This window comes from Panthera tigris, chromosome F3 (assembly GCF_018350195.1).
Source record: "Panthera tigris isolate Pti1 chromosome F3, P.tigris_Pti1_mat1.1, whole genome shotgun sequence".
Lineage (NCBI taxonomy): Eukaryota > Metazoa > Chordata > Mammalia > Carnivora > Felidae > Panthera > Panthera tigris.
In genome coordinates, this window is record NC_056678.1 from 45,111,067 (window position 1) to 45,130,451 (window position 19,385).

Below are 19,385 nucleotides of genomic sequence, written 5' to 3' on the forward strand. Positions count from 1 at the left end.
TACACTTAACAATGTTATAACCTCCTTGAACTACCACCAAAACGAAAACCCAAAAAACGTGATAGTAAGCAAGAGCTAACAATATGTTCCACTTCCTCCACTCTTGTTCCATACTCCTATCGTCCACAATTATGATATCTTTGGAACTTTGGGCCTCATTACATAATCTATTCTTGATTAGACAAAATTTTGAATAGACAAAATTTCTTAGCATGTTTATTTTGAACACTTGTCTTCATCTTCCCATTTCCATCCTAGGCATTTTTTACAGTGTGGTCATCGAGTCAGATTTCCTTATAAAATTCATTCATTCAAAGTCAAATTTATCTAACTGTGGTAACACATCAAGCCCATCCTTAAAATCTAAAATGCTCTAGTTGGATGAAAATTTCTTAGGGCAGATGCAAAATGTATAATCATTACCAGAGGCTTTAGAGCAAAGCAAAGCATCCTTCTTAGTATTACAGTGGACAGCAAGAAGCAGAAAGCTTTTTCTCAAAACATAAGTAATGGGCAGCATTTTGATAACCACAAGAGAGATAATTTTGAGAATGGGCCTTTCATTAACACCTAAATAATTGTACATAAACAAACGTTTCCTTCATCTGCAAATAAGGATTGCTTCACCCATTACACAAGTAAAAAAACCACAAGCTTTCTCCCTCAAAAATTACTTTGTCTTCCTTTGAATGTTACTATTTCTTCCTAATTCTCTAAAGGAAGAAAACATTTTAAATGAGGATCACGGAACTTGAAGTCAAACATTTATCTATGTCTCTGTCATATAAAGAAACAAAATAATTGGTGATTAATTTTCCTTCTTTGTCTCCTCTACTGGTACCCTGTTCCGAAAGTACATTTCCTGGTTAACATTTTCCATCTACACCAGAAACCCACCCGTTCCCCCAAAGTTGTTTTAGGGATTCTGCCAAATTCTACACAAAACCGCTTATGGCCCATATACACAGGGAAAGGGGGAAGAAAAAGAGACTGTCCAAATGTTGGTACTTGGGGAAAAGTAATAGCTCATGTATCTGCAACCCCAGCTGGGCAAAATTGCAGAAAAAAGGTGGATGGGAACAAGGGATCAAAAAAGGTCGGTTGACTAGCAGAAGCCATGGGTGTAGTAAGCCCATTCTACACTGATTCAACAACTAGGTCAAAAGGTACATCCCCTCAGGTAGGTAAAAAAATCTAAAATTTTTAAAATAGCATGAAATATTGATGTTTGCTGATCTTGCATGGTCCAAGGACCTTTATTTCACTAATGAGTATCTAGTTCTTGGTGGAGATCCAAGCTGAGAGGCAGATAGTTACTTTTTATAGAATCTTTAACAGAGTTTGCCCAGAACTTATACAAGATGAAAGAAGCAAAGATGAATTAAAGTGCAGCCAAGATCAGAGGTTAAGTATGTCGCTAATTTTTTCACCGAATTATAAATATTTATTTATTACTGAGATTTAGGGAATCTAGTGGATGAAGTCTGTGAGTTTTGATCCCTTTTGCCAGGTCCAATATGGAAACTAAAGGGGTCAGACAAGCCTGTATTGACAGGGATATTACAGAGGTGAACAGTGAGGTAACTGGAAAGTTTAAGCCCAGATGGTCGTCATCTATTTGGTCATGTATAACAAAGCCAGCAGCAATGATTGAAAGTTGGGCTAAAAATGTCTTTGAAAAATCTCAGTGGCCAAAGAGACACTAAAATCATAAGAACTAAGACTTATTGGGTGCCTACAATATCCCACGAACTCTTCGAAGGGCTTCAGTGTATCTTATTTATGTTTTCCACCAATCCTATGATGCACCTGCTGTGTTTCTACTTTTCTTTTTAGAGACAGAGTGTGTGTGCAAGCTAGGGAGAGGGACAGAGGGAGAGAGAGAAAATCCCAAACAGGCTCCATGCTCAGTGCAGAGCCTGATGTGGGGCTCAATCCCATGACCCTGGGATCATGACCTGAGCTGAAAGGTAGAGTTGGATGCCCAACTGACTGAGGCACTCAGGCGTCCCATGTTTCTACTTTTATAATTGAGGAAATGGGAGTGAAGAGCTATTAGAATGATACATACAGTTATTAAGTGGTGGAGTTTTGGGATGCAGGCTTATTCCAAAGCCTAACCTTTAAAATATTACATTGATCCTATTTGTATTTATGTAGCATAAACTTGTAATGATACTGGTTTTCCCATGTATGAAACTTTCTTCAAAACAATGTGTAGACCTAGATGGGCATAACAGGAATAAAGAACCCTGAAGAGGTATCACAGTGTTAAGATCAGCCATGAAAATCCAACAGGAGATTAGAGAACAGAGTCTATGATTATGAAGGTAGTAGCATTTTTGGTCCACGTGATAAGAATAATTTACACACCATGGAAACTTAAATAATGGTAGTTATTATTGCTTTGGTGTAAAATATTTGTTTCTCCTAAATTTTATAAGCTTTTGTCAAAGAGATGCCATGTAATCTGATTTTGTTGCCATTCTCACTGTCCCTGACATATTGAACTCCCTCCCATATACTCTGTACATAATAGAATATAGTCAGGAATTTTTGGAATAAACCCTTATTTATATATATACTATTTTCCAGCCCTCCTAGAACTACACTCTTTAAGAGTAATTATAACTCATTTAAAATTTTCAATGTTGAGGAGATAATATGGTATCCAAATATAATCATTTCCATTATACATTAATTTTTCAGGCTTCTTGTATGGTACTTATAAAAATGCTCATAGAAAAATAAAGTAACTGGGGTGCCTTGGGTGGGTGGCAGTTAGGTGTCCAACTTCATTCAGCTCAGGACATGATCTCATGGTTTGTGGGTTCAAGCCCCACATTGGGCTCTGTGTTGGCAGCTCAGAGCCTAGAGCCTGCTTTGGATTCTGTGTGTGTGTCTCTCTCTCTGCCCTTCCCTCTGTCTCTCTTTGTCTCTCAAAAATATAAAATAAAACATTAAAAATTTAAAAAAAAAGAAAAATAACGTGACCTTAAAAATACTAATCAGTACAGTCCCTATTTACAATCTAAATTATAATTGTCTCAATTTTTTTATATTGACTACATACCCCTCATTACATGTGTAAACAACCTTTGCTCCATATTCAAATTCATTTCCTCTTGCAAGATGAAAGGAACCAAAAGAAGTATCTCCAGGATGTCCACAGGGCCTTTCTAAAATGATCAAAAGAATATAATATCATTATGTAATGCAGGGAAACACATTTGATGTAGAAGTTCAAGGAAAATGGTATTTAATATTATATCCAAAGACATAATTGAAGATGTAGAAAAGTGAAAAATAACACAAAGTTATTATTTTATTATTAAACTTGTCTATATGGTGGATTTTTTTATTTTGGAAGATTTCAACTCCTTATTAAGAATAATGATGGTATAGGGGCGCCTGGGGGGCTCAGTCGGTTAAGCATCCAACTTCGGCTCAGGTCATAATCTCACAGTTCGTGGGTTCAGCTCCGCGTCGGGCTCTGTGCTGACAGCTCAGAACCTGGAGCCTGCTTCATATTCTGTGTCTCCCTTTCTCTCCCCCCCTCCCCTACCTGTGCTCTCTCTCTCTCTCAAAAATAAAAAAACATTAAAAAAAAAGAATAATGATGGTATATTATTTTGTGTTTAAATGACAATTATGATATAATTCAGCTAATATTGCTACGATATCAAACATTTGGTATTTTCACAACTAAAGTTTTCACAAATGTATGATTTACTTACTCTGACATATCCTCAATGGATTAAGAGCCACCCATTCTCCATTCTTGCATTCCATTATAATAGCTCCAAGAGTTCTATATCCAGGTCGGCATTTATATGTAGCCTGAGTTCCCTCTGGATATTTTTGTTCAGGCCAGACACCTACCAAAATTTCATTTTGTTTTCCTGGAGGCGGTCCTTCACAATCTAAAAACAATAAAAATAAAGTAATTGCTTAAAGTGTTTTTTTAAACTTCCAAAACATTTAGGTTATTTTTTCTTTTAAAAATACCTATGCTGGGAGGAGTCAAAATGGCAGACAAGTAAGAAGATCATTATTTCCTTCACCCCTCAAAGACACCAGTATTAAGGTCAGAACACTTTCTGCAGAGGAAATCAATCTACAGAGTGGCAGAAGGATCCCCACAGGTGGAACGAGACAGTTTGGTGGTACAGAGGCAGGCGTTTGAGAATCAGGAGAGAAAAAATGGGCAGTGTAGGCAAGGAGAGGAGGGGACCACTTTTGTGGAGAGACAAAAGGAAGTGAAGAAAGGTTGTAGAAGTGTGGGATTGTATTTGGACAAGAGGAAAACTTCTCTGGACCATGGACAGGGGAACAAAAAATACAGATAGAGCCAATTTCTACTTTGCAAACAGCCTTATAAGTGAAGATCGGAGTTTTTAGGGTTGTTTGACTTTCTCTGGACTGGAGCCGGCTGTGTGCAGGTACCTGGTGGCGAGAGGGGCCAGTCCTGGGGTGCGGTAGCATTCTCAAGGTCTCAAGTTCTCAAGCACTGGCAGACAGCAGTCCCTTCCTCCCAAGTACTGTGGGAAGAGGGCATATTGCCCAAGGACAAAGACATTGCAGGTGCCAACCTGAGGCCCTTCGTTGGCAGGGCAGAGTGGCATTATTCTGGAACCAGGTTCACGCAGAGTGGGATACGAGGTGCTGGAGGAGACTGTGGAGCAGGACAGGTTGAATGCCCACGCTACTCTGTAAGGCGCTGCCTGAACTGCACGGTTTGAGACACCCCCTGCGGGGAGGAGAGACTGGGGTGTTGCCATTTTTCTTACCAACACCAACATGCTGGGGCTTCAGGGAACAGGACAGTGGCTCCACTGGGAGCCTACTTACATGAACTCCAGCCCCTCCGTGCCTGTAACTGCTTATCTACTGGAGCAGGACTGACACTGAGTGAACCGCAGGGGCCAGATTCCAGACCAGCACAGCCACCAGTCCCAGGCACCAACAGACAACTGTCCTGCAGTTTTGTATATACGGACGTTAGAATCATAAAAATGAATCAGTGATATACAAGATAAACTTATGGAAAATAATGAAGCTGAAGAGAAGAGGTAAAGAAAAATATCAGATCATGAATGCAGACCTAGGGAACTCAGTGACTCCATAAATCATAGTAACGTTCGTATCATAGGAATCCCAGAAGAAGAGAAGGAAAAGGGGGCAGAAGTTTCACTGGAGGAAATTATAGCTGAAAACTTCCCTAAACTTGGGAAGGAAACAGACATCCAATCCAGCAGGCACAGAGAATTCCCATCAGAATAAACAGGTCATGATCTCAGGGTTGGGAGATCAAGCCCCATGTCAGGCTCCTCACTGGATGTGGCGCCTACTTAAGATTCTCTCTCTCTTCCCTTTGTCCCTCCCCTGACTCCCATACACACGTGCTTTCTCTATTTCTAAAAAACAAACGAAAAAACACTCAAACGAAGAGAGATAGAGGGAACATACCTCATTATCATAAATGCCACATATTCTCAATGAGGAAAAACTGAGAACTTTTCTTCTATGGTCAGGAACAAGATAAGGATGACCGCTTTCACCATTGTTACTTAACATAGTACTGGATGTCTAGTCTCAGCATCAGTCAAGAAAAAAAAAAAAAAGGAAAGTAAAAAAGAAAGAAAAAAAGGAAGGAAGGAAGGAAGGAAGGAAGGAAGGAAGGAAGGAAGAAAGAAAGAAAGAAAGAAAGAAAGAAAGAAAGAAAGAAAGAAAGGCAGGCAAGGCATCCTAATCAAGAAGGAAGAAATCAAAGTTTCATTATTCACAGACAACATGATAATCTACATAGAAAACCCAAAAATCTCCACTAAAAATTTCAGGAACTGATACACAATTCAGTAAAGTTGCAGGAAACAAACTCCATGCAGAGAAGCCTGTTGCATTTTTACATACCAATAGTGAGAAAGAAAAATGAAAGAATTCATTTCCATTTGAAATTTCCAAATGAAAGAATTTCATTTCCAAATGAAAGAATTCACTCCATTTATATTTGCACCAAAAACCATAAGATACTTAGGAAAAAACCTAATCAAAGAGGCAAAAAGATCTGTACTCTGCAAACTACAGAATACTGATGAAAGAAACTGAAAGCAACACAAAGAAATGGAAAAATATTCCATGCTCATGAACTGGTAGAACAAATATCATTAAAATATCTATATCACTCAAATCAATCTACACATGTACTGCAATCCCTATCAAAATACCACCAGCAGTTTTCACAGAGCTGGAACAAACAATCCTAAAATTTGTATGGAACCACAAAAGATTCCAAATAGCCAAAGTAATCTTGAAAGAGAAAAGCAAAGCTGGAGGCATCAGAATTCCAGACTTCAAGCTACATCACACAGCTGTAGTCACCAAGACAGCATAGTGCTGGTATAAAAACAGACACGCAGATCAGTGGAACAGAACAGAAAACTCAGAAACGGACCCACAACTATATAGTCAACTAATCTTTGACAAAGCAGGAAAGAATATCCAATGGAAGAAAGTCTCCTCAATAAATAGTGTTGGGAAAACTGGACAACAACATGCAGAAGAATGAAACTGGACCACTTTCTTACAAGGTACACAAAATATATTCAAAGTGGATGAAAGACCAAAATATGAGATGGGAAACCATCAAAATCCTAGAGAACACAGACAGCAACCTCTCTGATTTGGGCCATAGGAACCTCTTACTGGATACGTCATCAAAGGCAAGGGAAACAAAAGCAAAAATGAACTATTGGGACTTCATCAAGATAAAAAGCTTCTGCACAATGAAGAAAACAATCAACAAACTAAAAGGCAACCTTCAGAGTGGGAGAAGATATTTGCAAATGACATATCTGATAAAGGGTTAGTATCCAAAATCTATACAGAACTTATCAAACTCAACACCCAAACAAATAATCCAGTTATGAAATGGGCAGAAGACATGACTAGTTTTCCAAAGACATACACATGGCCAACAGATACATGAAAAGATGCTCAACATCACTCATCATTAAGGAGATACAAATCAAAACCACGATGAGATACTATCTCACACCTGTCAATGGCTGAAATTAACAGCACAGAAAACAACAAGGCATTGGCAAGGAGGCAGAGAAAGGGGAACCCTCTTGCAGTGTTGGTGTGGGAATGCAAACTGGAACAGCCACTCTGGAAAACAATATGGAGGGTCCTCAAAAAGTTAACAATAGAACTACCCTACAATCCAGCCATTGCACTGCTAAGTATTTAACAGAAGGATACAAAAATGCTGATTCTGAAAGGCTACATGCAGCTTGATATTTACAGCAGCATATCAACGATTAGTCAAACTATACAAAGAACCCAAATGTCCACTGATGGATGAATGGATAAAGAGATGCAGCACACACACACACACACACACACACACACACACACACACACACACTGGAATATTACTCAGCCATCAAAAAGTATGAAATCTTGCCATTTGTAATGCACCGACAGAACTAGAGTGTATTTATGCGAAGCAAAATAAGTCAGTCAGAAAAAGACAAATACCACATGATTTCACTCATATGTGGAATTTAAAAAATGAAAGAGATGAACATAGGAGGAAAAAAAGAGAGGCAAACCATAAAACAGACTCTTAAGTATAGAGAACAAACTGAGGGTTGCTGGAGGGGAGGTAGGTGGGGAAATGGATTACAAGTAATGAATACTGAGGAGGGCATTTGTTGTGATGAGCACTGGGTGTTATGTGTAAATGATGAACCACTAAATGCTACTGCTGAAACTAATATTGCAGTAGATACTAACTAACTGTAATTTAAATAAAAACTTTAAAAGATAGAATGATTACATTTAAATAAAAACTTTAATTTAAAAAAACACTTTGAAAGATAGAATGATTACATTAGGTCTCCAATGATTACTTTTAAAAATGGCAAATTCAAAGATACTTATCACCAGACATATTTATTAGTATTACTTTCACTGCATAACTCCTTTCTTTACTTGGTTTTATGACAATGGCTTAACATTCTATTCTAGAATTTCTTTTTAAAAGGTAAGGGGCAAATAATCAACAGAGGTGAAGACCATCATGGAACCCATCTCTGATGAACATGTTTCACATTTCATACACGCTCCATATAAAACTAGACTTTTCTGTAGTAAATAATACTTGTGTGAGATTTCATATGCAGTAATTTCTCTTTGATGTTTTAGCACATTTTTAGCACATTTATGTTAGGGAACTTTTAATAAATGATTCTACATTAATTTTGATTTTTAGAATTTAAGTAAACATTCTGTTTCTCCACTAGATGGTGCTAACATCCTGTCATAAGACAACACAAACCACCTCTCTGGATTCCCCCCTCTTCCAAAGAGCCAGATTTTTTTTGTTGTTCGTTTTTAAATTTAATGTTCATGATGAAGATTTTATGCTTAATTGCAGGCTAATATGTGTGTTTTTCATTTCAGAAATTCAAATCCACTTCATGGCATTCTGGCTATTGGAAAAATAAGTTAATTTTCAAACACAGATGCCAATATTGTGAGTACAGAACTGTTTTTTAGTAATATGTTAATATTTTGATAAACACAGTTCCTATCCTATTAAGCTAATGCAAGGTAAAGGTAATAAAGTTTTATCAATTAATTTATTTCATTTAAATTATTTTTTGAACTAATCGGCCAAGAGTAATCCATCTTCAAAACATTTAAAGTAATCAATTCACACACACACACACACACACACACACACACACACACACACACACCACTAGCCCATTAGCTAGCCTGAGGCAAATGCCTTTTCCTCAGGTTATGTTTCAAAATAATACATTTATACCATCTGCTCTTGAATTTTCAAATTTGGTTAATTGCTTTTAACAACCAGATGGGAAAGACAAATATACACACCTTTCACATAATCTTCCTAACAGCTTCTCACAATTTTTACTATGTATATATGTTTACTATAGTATAAGTATTCTCATATTGATTACCCTTTTTACTTCAAATAACTCTTAAAATTATGGTGCTTTTTCCATGAACTTTGAATGGCATCTCTTGACTGTACGAAAACAGTGTCACGACCCCCTACTCCATTGCCCCATTTTCCAGTGCCATCTCCAAAATCTGAGTTGTGATTATGACCATTTGCCACCTTCACTGTGACACAGTCTGCTAGCTAGTCTGCAAGCCTCCATTCTCCACGGGGTTACATAGGATTTTTTTTCCAAAATTGGTCATGTCACTCTTGTGATTAAAATTCTTTGCTGAATTTTCCTTTCATTTGTAAGACATTCTAAACCTAATCAAGAAAACCTCAATCAAATGTATACCAGACTGCTTTGGTAGAGTAAGGTTGGTCTCTTTGTACAATTACTCTATTTTTCTAAAATTATTTTGAGAAAAAAAGAATAGGAGATACTACTTTTTAAATAGCTTAATTCTAAACTCAGTAGGCATTAGAACAGATTCTAAAGCCAAACTAAAAATCAACATCGAAAAAGTAAATCAAATGGACAAAATGGAAATGGCAAAATAGATATTTTATGTTAAATTTCTTTCCTATCTTCTCATTGGTATATATGAATATTAGTTACATATACATGTACATGATATGATCCAATTAGTCTTTCAAAATACGATATATTCAGATTATTTTACAAATAACATGAGGATAATTAAAGATATGTGGCAAATAATATATACACGTCTATAAATAAAGTTATCGGTTGCAATGAAGTTTTTAAAAATATAAACTCTAGAAAAAGCAGAGAGAGATTATATTATACTATTGAGGCATTTGAAAAAATAAACTTATGCTTAAAAATTTTCTTAAATATGACTATGCAATTTCCTCTTGAAATTTTAACAGTGTAAAGACCATGAAGATAATTACAGGATTATGGAAAGCAAATGGGAGAACAGGTCATAGCTATAAGAAATTGGGCAGAATACAAGTATGCCATAATTAGGATTGAAGCAAGTTACTATCAGGATACAGCCTGAATATATCACTGAAATCAAATTTCTTGAAATGTGTAGTATTTGGATCGCTACGACCTAATGCCAATTATTGTTCAAGTCAAAATGGTAGCTTCTTAAAATAAGTTGTTAGTATATATTGACTGGTTGCTATAAAAAAGGAGCTTAGTTGGAGGGAGACATTAAAATAAGGACCTTTAAAAACTATAGCAGGAATGATTCTGCATCTGAATAATTACCATGTCAATCCTGAGGATAAGGATTAAAAAAGAAAAGAAGAAAAACAACACACACTATACCCAATTTCACCTGTAGTACTTCTGGAATTGTAACTGATGGAAGATTTAGAAAGGTGGGGATGATTTCAATCCTCCATTTTTACAGATCTACTATCAGTCTTTTGTAAACACAACTGATGTTTCCTCAGTCCTTTTTTTTTTTTTTTTTTTTTTTTTTTTTTTTTTATGGAGGGGGCAGGAGTAAAAGGAGACAGAGAGAGAGAGAGATTCAGAGAGAGAGAGGGAGTTTGAGAGAATCCCAAGCAGGGTCCATTCCCAGGGTGGAGCTCCACACGGGACTCGATGTCAAGACTGAGATCATGACCTGAGCTGAATCAAGAGTCCGATGCTTAACCAATTGAGCCACCCAGGAGCCATGTTCCTCAGTCTTGAATGTCCTCCTCCCTGGCATCCTTATTTCCATGACTCCCATCCAACCTTCAAAGCCTACCCAAGATGCCATCGTGACCCTGACAGATTTGGCTCTCTTCATTCCACCTCTTACAAACAAACTCCCCAACCTGATCCCACTCCAAACTCATTGCAACTTGGATTTCTTGCCTCCTCTAAATGACCCTGTAGTCTCTCTTTTCCTTGTCTCCATCACAATGCTTTATACAGTAAAATACAATATGTTGACGAAATACAATAATCATTCCTTTTGTTTTCCCCACTAAATGGCCTTTTGGTAAATGCTAGTCCTAATGCCTGGCACTTAGCAGGCACTTAAAAAGTGACCATTGGATAGGCAAGTAAATGAATGAAAGAAGGGATGGATAAATATGAAGCTCTTTTGGAACCTTTCCATTATATCCGCAGATTGCAGGCAACCCATGGGAAGAGCAAAGTAGACAGTAACCAATGTAAAAGATAAGACATGAGAACACATGTGCAGTGATCTCAAAGCTCTATTGCATGAACCCAAGAAACTATCTGTAACTCCATTGTACCTCTTGTCTACGTGTCTTAATTTTGAATGTATGCCATAATTTTGAAGTCAGGAAGCATTTTAAATTTGTTCAAAAAGGCTTTGGGGAGACTTTGAAGGAACAATTCTATAAGCACTTTCCTATCTATTACATTTTTGGTCAACATGGTTTGAGAAACTTGGCTCTCTCAGTTAAAACGTCCAAACACAAAGAAGTGCTATGTCAAACCTATTTAACCCGTTTGTTATTTTTGTGATTTTTTTCCCTAAAATGTAGCACATTTTACCCCAAATATATCATCTCTTGTTTATGCACCATATTCTGAAACTAGTTAAAGTTGTTAAGCTATGGGTAAAGTGCACATCAGTTTAGTGAGCACAGGATAGACTGGTTGGGAAAAACTCACATCCTGGGCAGGTAGGAATGGTGTGTGGGGTGAGGGGGAGGCATAATTGGGAAGAAAGGAAAGTGCAAAGGTTGTAGAACAATCAGGGATTGGGCAAAGAAAAGTGGATCCACGTAGCCTTGGCCAGTAGCCCTAGCAATCAAAGGCCAAAGAGAATTTACGTGTCATTGGGGGACACACTTATTTTCAGCTAAGAACAATTTCAACAAAACTTGATAAGTGAGTTGTAGTTTAACATTATGTGCAGGCAGAAAAGTAGCATATGCATTCTCCATTATGTCTACATTAAAAATAAACAAGGCTTGCTGTGGCACACCTCTCCCTCTCGTGACACTCCCGGGGCGTCTGCTCTGACCCTTCTCATGGCGCTCACTGTCACGCTTCACCCATCAGATCTCCCCTCCCCAGGGCCACCTCAACTTCCAGAGTTCCTTAGTCCCTTCTTCACCCTCATCATCCGTTTCTACCTTTCCTCACTGAAATTGTAATAGAGAACTTTTCAGCTTATAATGATTCACAGTAAATTGCAGTAAATACTATTGGATTTTACTAAAGTATTTATTCAGTGTTTGGTATTCCACATAAATTTCAGGTTTGTTGAATCTAGTAAAATCAATACATTTCTTTTTTTCTTTTTTAATTTTTTTCTTAACGTTTATTTATTTTTGAGACAGAGAAAGACAGAGCATGAACGGGGGAAGGTCAGAGAGAGGGAGACACAGAATCTGAAACAGGCTCCAGGCTCTGAGCTGTCAGCACAGGGCCAGACGTGGGGCTCGAACTCACGGACCGCGAGATCATGACCTGAGCTGAAGACGGCCATTTAACCCACTGAGCCACCCAGGCGCCCCAGTCTTTTTTTCTTTTTTAAAGAACATTTTCTTTTTTTTTTAATAGAATTTATTTTTTTTAATGTTCATTTAGTTATTTTGAGAGACAGAGTGCAAACTGCAGAGGAGGAGAGGGGGAGAGGGGGAGAGGGGGAGAGGGGGAGAGGGGGAGAGGGGGAGAGGGGGAGAGGGGGAGGGAGAGGGAGAGAGAGAGGGGGAGGGAGAGGGAGAGAGAGGGGGAGGGAGAGGGAGAGAGAGAGGGGGAGGGAGAGGGAGAGAGAGAGGGGGAGGGAGAGGGAGAGAGAGAGGGGGAGGGAGAGGGAGAGAGAGAGGGGGAGGGAGAGGGAGAGAGAGAGGGGGAGGGAGAGGGAGAGGGAGAGGGAGAGAGAGAGAGAGAGAGAGAGAATATCCCAAGCAGGCTCCCAGTTGTCAGCACAGAGCCTGCTGTGGGGCTCAATGACACAAACTGTGAGATCATGACCTGAGCTAAAATCAAGCGTTGGATGCGTCACCTAAGGAGTCACCCAGGTGCCCCTACTACATTTCAAAGAAGAGAGGATACTGAAAGCAAGTGACCACTGCACAACTTTAAATCACACCATATAGGTAAACATCACACAAATACTTCTAAAAACTGGAGTTTTCTTGAGAGCAGAAGGCGAATTCCTATTTATCATATTGGCATTGAAACACAGGGTTCGGGATTAAACGCCACTACCTCAAGTTTTCTGGATTACATAAGTATGTATAACATTCATACACATCTTTATAAAATAGTACTTTTAATTAATCTATAAGTAATTCTTACGATTGATAACATCAATTATTTTTTCCATTTGAGGGTTAACTCTAAAATTGGAAACCATCTTGTACTTGAAACAATATACAAAAAATTGTTTTACTTTGTTTTCTGATAGAAGAGAACCTCTCTAGGTTTGATCTATATTTTACTCCTGAAAGATTATTTTTGGCCCTTGAAACCTCCACAATTAGGTAACACCCACATCTCTCCAAACAAAATTTTAGTAGTTTTAGGAGGTTTTTAATTTATTCACATTTCTCAGCCAGGAATTTCTGGGCTGTGGCTAATTTCAATGATTATACACTTTGTAGACCCGAAGACTAAATGATCTACATGAAAAGCTGGTCATAATATATTCCAGGAAACAGAAACTACTATGTGGTAAGATTGAGGGACTGTTATTCTCAACTTTGTCCTGTGAATATGACCAGTTCTTAGCAGCCTGTGGTGATTCGTCCAACTGCGATGTTTTACAAGGAAAACAACTAATGTTTCTACACGCATGGCAATGGCAAAGCAGAGAGCCTATTGCATCGAAAAGGTACTAACTGGTCTCCATGAAACTTGGGCCAATAAATTCTTCTTATGGGCTATCATTCCTCTTTAGAGTGAGGAGGATTTTCTGAGGAATGTTCACTCTGAACAGGACAGAGGCAATTTATGAAATACTAAAACATTAAGACCGGTTGAGTACAGCAGATTGTGCTGGTGTTCCAAACTGTCTTCTCAATTCCTCAATTTACCATTCACTATTCAATTTGGTATTTCTCAATATCTCAATTTACTATTTCATATTTATTTCTACATGGGAAATAAAACCAGAGGCAACTATTGAAGGATATATGGATATTTTTAATGAGTAAGGTTACTTTGTTGAGTGAAATTTCTGTTAGGTATGGTAGACTGATGGAATTGGCATTTCAAACCAGTTTTAGAACTTTTTGGCAAACAAGGAATAAATCACAGTTCTACATCTGCTGAAAATTCATGTGATTTTTTTCTACTCACTTGTGCATCATGTGCGCTTTTGGGAAAATCATGAGGCTAAAGTACTGCTTTAAATACTTTAAATAGTAATGTTACAGTTTCTCTATTAGGACTTAGCCAGATTTACAGTCAGTCTCACGATAGTGTGCAGAGTGCTAATGCCTAATTCACCAGCAGAAACGGATGCCACATTTAAACACGTTTTGATGAAATAGAAAATACAGGTGAAATGAGTCGGCTGGAATCAATTATGTAAGTAAGGAGTTTACATCAGTATTACTTAATTTGTAATACATGCTTTATAACACCCGATTTTAAAGTTTCAAATTCCGCTTTGTAATCACTGAAACAGTTTAATTAAACTAGGCATCAATTCTTGAGTTTTAAACATGAGCTGGAAAGAAAACAAATCTTCCTTACATGACAAATGATGTCTACATAAAGCCTAGGCAAACAATATGTAAATATTGAGACACTGAACATACTCCTGCTAAAGAAAAGACAGAAACACTCGTGTACAGAAAAAGATGTTTGTAATGGTTTGTAGCATTAAGAGTGTTCTGGAACTCTTTGCCAATACAATAATATTTTACATTTGAATACACACTGCAATATTTACATATGCAGTAAATACGATTGTATAGCTAGTTTAAAAGGTGGCTGGATATAAGGTTTCTGAACTAAAAATCAAGCAATAGCATATCAGACTGTGAAACTAAAAACGCTCCGTGTCTCAGAAAAAAAAAATTAAGCATATTTGATTAAACCTTAAAAAAATAACTGAGGAATATAATTAAAGAGAGATACCTGCCTTCATTTTCTAAATTGAAAGACCATCAATGACAGAGCTTTAGTGTTATTTGTTGGTATATTTCAATGCTTAGAGGCTGACAGGAAGCAAGCATTCAAAAAAACTTGTTGACTTACTGAAATGTTTTGGAAATTTATGAATGATAGGTAACTCATTTGTTTTAAAAATGTCATTCAAAAAAAGCAAATCAAATAGTATCACACAGTTTCCTATCATGAACTAGAAACCAAATTCCATCCAAAGAAACTTTTTAATCTCTTGAGAAGTAGTGTTCGAATTAAATGTAATTATATGTCTAGAAATCGCCTTACTAATGCCAGAAAATAAAAACTTCTACATTCATATTCACTATTCTCTTAAGAATAGTCTTTAGACTGGTCTTCTAGAATATACCTCAAATACAACCACAGGAAAACACCCATGAGAATATTTGGATGTTATAAACATTGCATATTCATTTTTTTCAAATTTATATGATATATTCATGCCAAAGGTACAAGTAACGCTTGCTTGTCTATCAGACTTTTAAGGCCGTGACAGTAACAGTTGTAAATGCTAAAGGGATTCTTCTTTAGAAAGAGTTAACATCTATATCTGAGATAAATCTAGTCATTAGATGATTTGAAGGTTTCTATTGTCTAATTTCTGTTCTGGTTCTATATATGTTCATATGCTTCTTAATACTTTCACAGAAAGCATTTGGGTAAAAACTCTAAGCAAAAAGAGTAAATTATGTTTTATGATAATTACAAGGGAAATGCTTATATTACAGCATTCAAAATATTAAAACTTGTTTTGAATTTTTACATTAAATAAAATTATGACGAATAATCACATCATCTAAATAAGCTGCTTCTATTTTTTGAAACTTAACAATGTCAAAAGCCACTCACACACTAAGCTACAGAACAGTAATTAAATCACAATCTACACCAAATTCCTGTTACCACTGTGAAAAGCAGAACAGAAAATGTTTTATAACACAGAAAAGGCTTTCTTTTTTTCACTCTTACCTTCTGCAACACAAACAGTCCACCACAAAAGCCAAACAACCTGTGCTGAAAATCTCATTTTGAGGATCCTTTAGGGGCACATTTAATAGCCGACACTGCTCACTCTATGTCAGCTGCTCTTCTGCTAAAAGCTGTGATTAGAGCAGCAAAGCACTTGCTCCAAAAGGAAGTTGAAACACAGTTTGGGAAGGAAAGGGATTACTAGATGCTCCGCCCATCAGAAACTTGCAAAGTAAAAGAAAAAAAAAAATCAATCACAAGCCCCAGCAATGCCAGGGTTGGAATCAGACTCCCACTGCACTCCCACTGAATGTTAACGCTGTGACCCACTTTTGTTTTTATAAACCCAGGCTGTTCTAAGTTGGAACATGTTCAGGTTCTTGGAATGTGCAAGGCAGTAACCGGTGATATACTTCGGATTTCATTAACTCTCTAATTACTCAAACCCATTCAGATCTATTGTGTGTAAACTTCAAAAGATAAAACAATAAAAGCACCTTTAAAAATCATTTACAGGGGTGTCTGGGTGGCTCATTCGGTTAAGCATCCAACTTCAGCTCAGGTCATGATCTCCCAGCTCGTGGGTTCGAGCCTCAAGCCAGGCTTTGTGCTGACAGCTCAGAGCCTGGAGCCTGCTGCAGGTTCAGTCTCCCTCTTTCTCTGCCCTCCCCCCCCAAATATAAATAAACATTAAAAAAATTTTAAAAGAAATCATTTACAGAGCTTGACGTTAGGCAACGCTTTCACAAACAAGACCCAGACAACGTGAGTGAACTTTGCCAAGAGTGCAGTGCTGGTTGATATTTGGGACCTGCTTTTCCCGCAAACCATGCACTTATTCTTTTTTTTTTTTTTTTTTTTAGTTTATTTATCTTTATTTTTTTTTCAATATATGAAATTTATTGTAAAATTGGTTTCCATACAACAGACAGTGCTCATCCCAAAAGGTGCCCTCCTCAATACCCATCACTCACCCTTCCCTCCCTCCCACCCCCCATCAACCCTCAGTTTGTTCTCAGTTTTTAACAGTCTCCTATGCTTTGGCTCTCTCCCACTCTACACTCTTTTTTTTTTTTTTTTTCCCTTCCCGTCCTCCATGGGTTTCTGTTAAGTTTCTCAGGATCCACATAAGAGTGAAAACATATGGTATCTGTCTTTCTCTGTATGGATTATTTCACTTAGCATCACACTCTCCAGTTCCATCCACGTTGCTACAAAGGGCCATATTTCGTTCTTTCTCATTGCCATGTAGTACTCCATTGTGTATATAAACCACAATTTCTTTATCCATTCATCAGTTGGTGGACATTTAGGCTCTTTCCATAATTTGGCTATTGTTGAGAGTGCTGCTATAAACATTGGGGTACAAGTGCCCCTATGCATCAGTACTCCTGTATCCCTTGGGTAAATTCCTAGCAGTGCTATTGCTGGGTCATAGGGTAGGTCTATTTTTAATTTTTTGAGGAACCTCCACACTGCTTTCCAGAGTGGCTGCACCAATTTGCATTCCCACCAACAGTGCAAGAGGGTTCCCGTTTCTCCACATCCTCGCCAGCATCTATAGTCTCCCGATTTGTTCATTTTGGCCACTCTGACTGGCGTGAGGTGATATCTGAGTGTGGTTTAGGTTTGTATTTCCCTGATGAGGAGTGACGTTGAGCATCTTTTCATGTGCCTGTTGGCCATCCAGATGTCTTCTTGAGAGAAGTGTCTATTCATGTTTTCTGCCCATTTCTTCACTGGGTTATTTGTTTTTCGGGTGTGGAGTTTGGTGAGCTCTTTATAGATTTTGGATACTAGCCCTTTGTCTGATATGTCATTTGCAAATATCTTTTCCCATTCCACTGGTTGCCTTTTAGTTTTGTTGGTTGAAACAACTTTGCTGTTGAGAAGCTTTTTATCTTCATAAGGTCCCAGTAATTCATTTTTGCTTTTAATTCCCTTGCCTTTGGGGATGTGTCGAGTAAGAGATTGCTATGGCTGAGGTCAGAGAGGTCTTTTCCTGCTTTCTCCTCTAGGGTTTTGATGGTTTCCTGTCTCACATTCAGGTCCTTTATCCATTTTGAGTTTGTTTTTGTGAATGGTGTGAGAAAGTGGTCTAGTTTCAACCTTCTGCATGTTGCTGTCCAGTTCTCCCAGCACCATTTGTTGAAGAGACTGTCTTTTTTCCATTCGATGTTCTTTCCTGCTTTGTCAAAGATTAGTTGGCCATATGTTTGTGGGTCTAACTCTGGGGTTTCTACTCTATTCCACTGGTCTATGTGTCTGTTTTTGCCATGCACTTACTCTTTTAAGGACGTGTCACATACGTGTGTGAAACAACAGGATCACTCTCATTGGACACAAATGAGTTTAACAATTCAAAACTCAAGAAACTGGAATGCTGGATTGCTAAAACTCTATGTTGAAATACGATAAGCATGAAGAGAAGGGAAGCAAAGGGTCTGCTGAATCTCCAGAAGGTGAAGACGCCTCTGCAGCAGCACCGAGCTCAGGAAACCGCGCAGCACTAGGTCTCAGGGAAGCCCCGGTTGTCCCTTCAGTCAGTCCCTCTCGCCCTCCTCTCACCACACACAGGGTGACCCCTCTCCGGATCTCTGGGAACATGGAGTCCATTTGCCTGTCTGGTACTCTGCAGCAGCTGAGAGATCAGATCCTGAGTCTTTAGTATTCAGAGCCTTTCGTGAAAAACCGTGTGTCATTCAACCACGCTGTTGGGTTTAATTGCGGACCATTAATTCTTAGGGCGTGTAATGTTCAATTCTTTGAACATATCTCATTTTATTTGTGTGCCTGCCACTGGGCATCTGGGTGGATTCTCGTTTGCAGCTAACAGAAGTAGTGCCGCTATGAGCCTATTATGAGGTTTTGGTAAAGACAGGTCGTCATTCCTGATGAGTACATACTGAGGAGTGAAATGGTAGGACACGACGCGTGAATACGTTTACGTGTACCAGGTAACATCAGAGAGTTTTCCAAAAGGATTCTGCTAACTGGTGTGCCATCAGCAGTGTATACATTGCTCCAAATCCTCAACACACTTGATGTCTCCAATCTGTGCGATTTTAGCCATTCTGGTGAACACAGAGCAGTACTTCTTTGTGGCTTTAATATGCCTTTTCCCGATGACAAATGAAGTGGAGAACTCGCATGTAGCAACTGGTCATTTAGATATCCTCTTGGGTGAATTGTCTATTCAAGTCTTTGCTGCTGAGTTATCTGTCTTTTACTTACCTCATTGTGGGAATTCTTTCTATACTCTTTGTACATTCTTGGACATATGTACTATAAATATTTTCTCCGTCGATGGGCTATTTGCTCAGTGTTACATGTTTTTTACTGAGC

At 38.1% G+C, this 19,385-nt stretch overlaps 1 protein-coding gene across 7 annotated transcripts in view; it reads right to left on the minus strand.

Moving 5' to 3' along the window:
- The window catches only part of LOC102956603 (complement factor H-like), a 200,018-nt gene extending 183,841 nt beyond the window's left edge, over positions 1-16,177 (minus strand). For all 7 annotated transcript variants that reach the window (XM_042976088.1, XM_042976091.1, XM_042976094.1 and 4 more), the window contains exons 1-3: positions 16,041-16,177; positions 3,738-3,923; positions 3,074-3,179 (exon numbers count right to left, since the gene is read on the minus strand). In XM_042976088.1, the coding sequence (XP_042832022.1) occupies positions 3,074-3,179; positions 3,738-3,923; positions 16,041-16,098 (350 nt within the window). In that variant the 5' untranslated portion in view covers positions 16,099-16,177. The remainder of the gene's footprint in view (positions 1-3,073; positions 3,180-3,737; positions 3,924-16,040) is intronic.
- Positions 16,178-19,385: the final 3,208 nt, after the last annotated feature.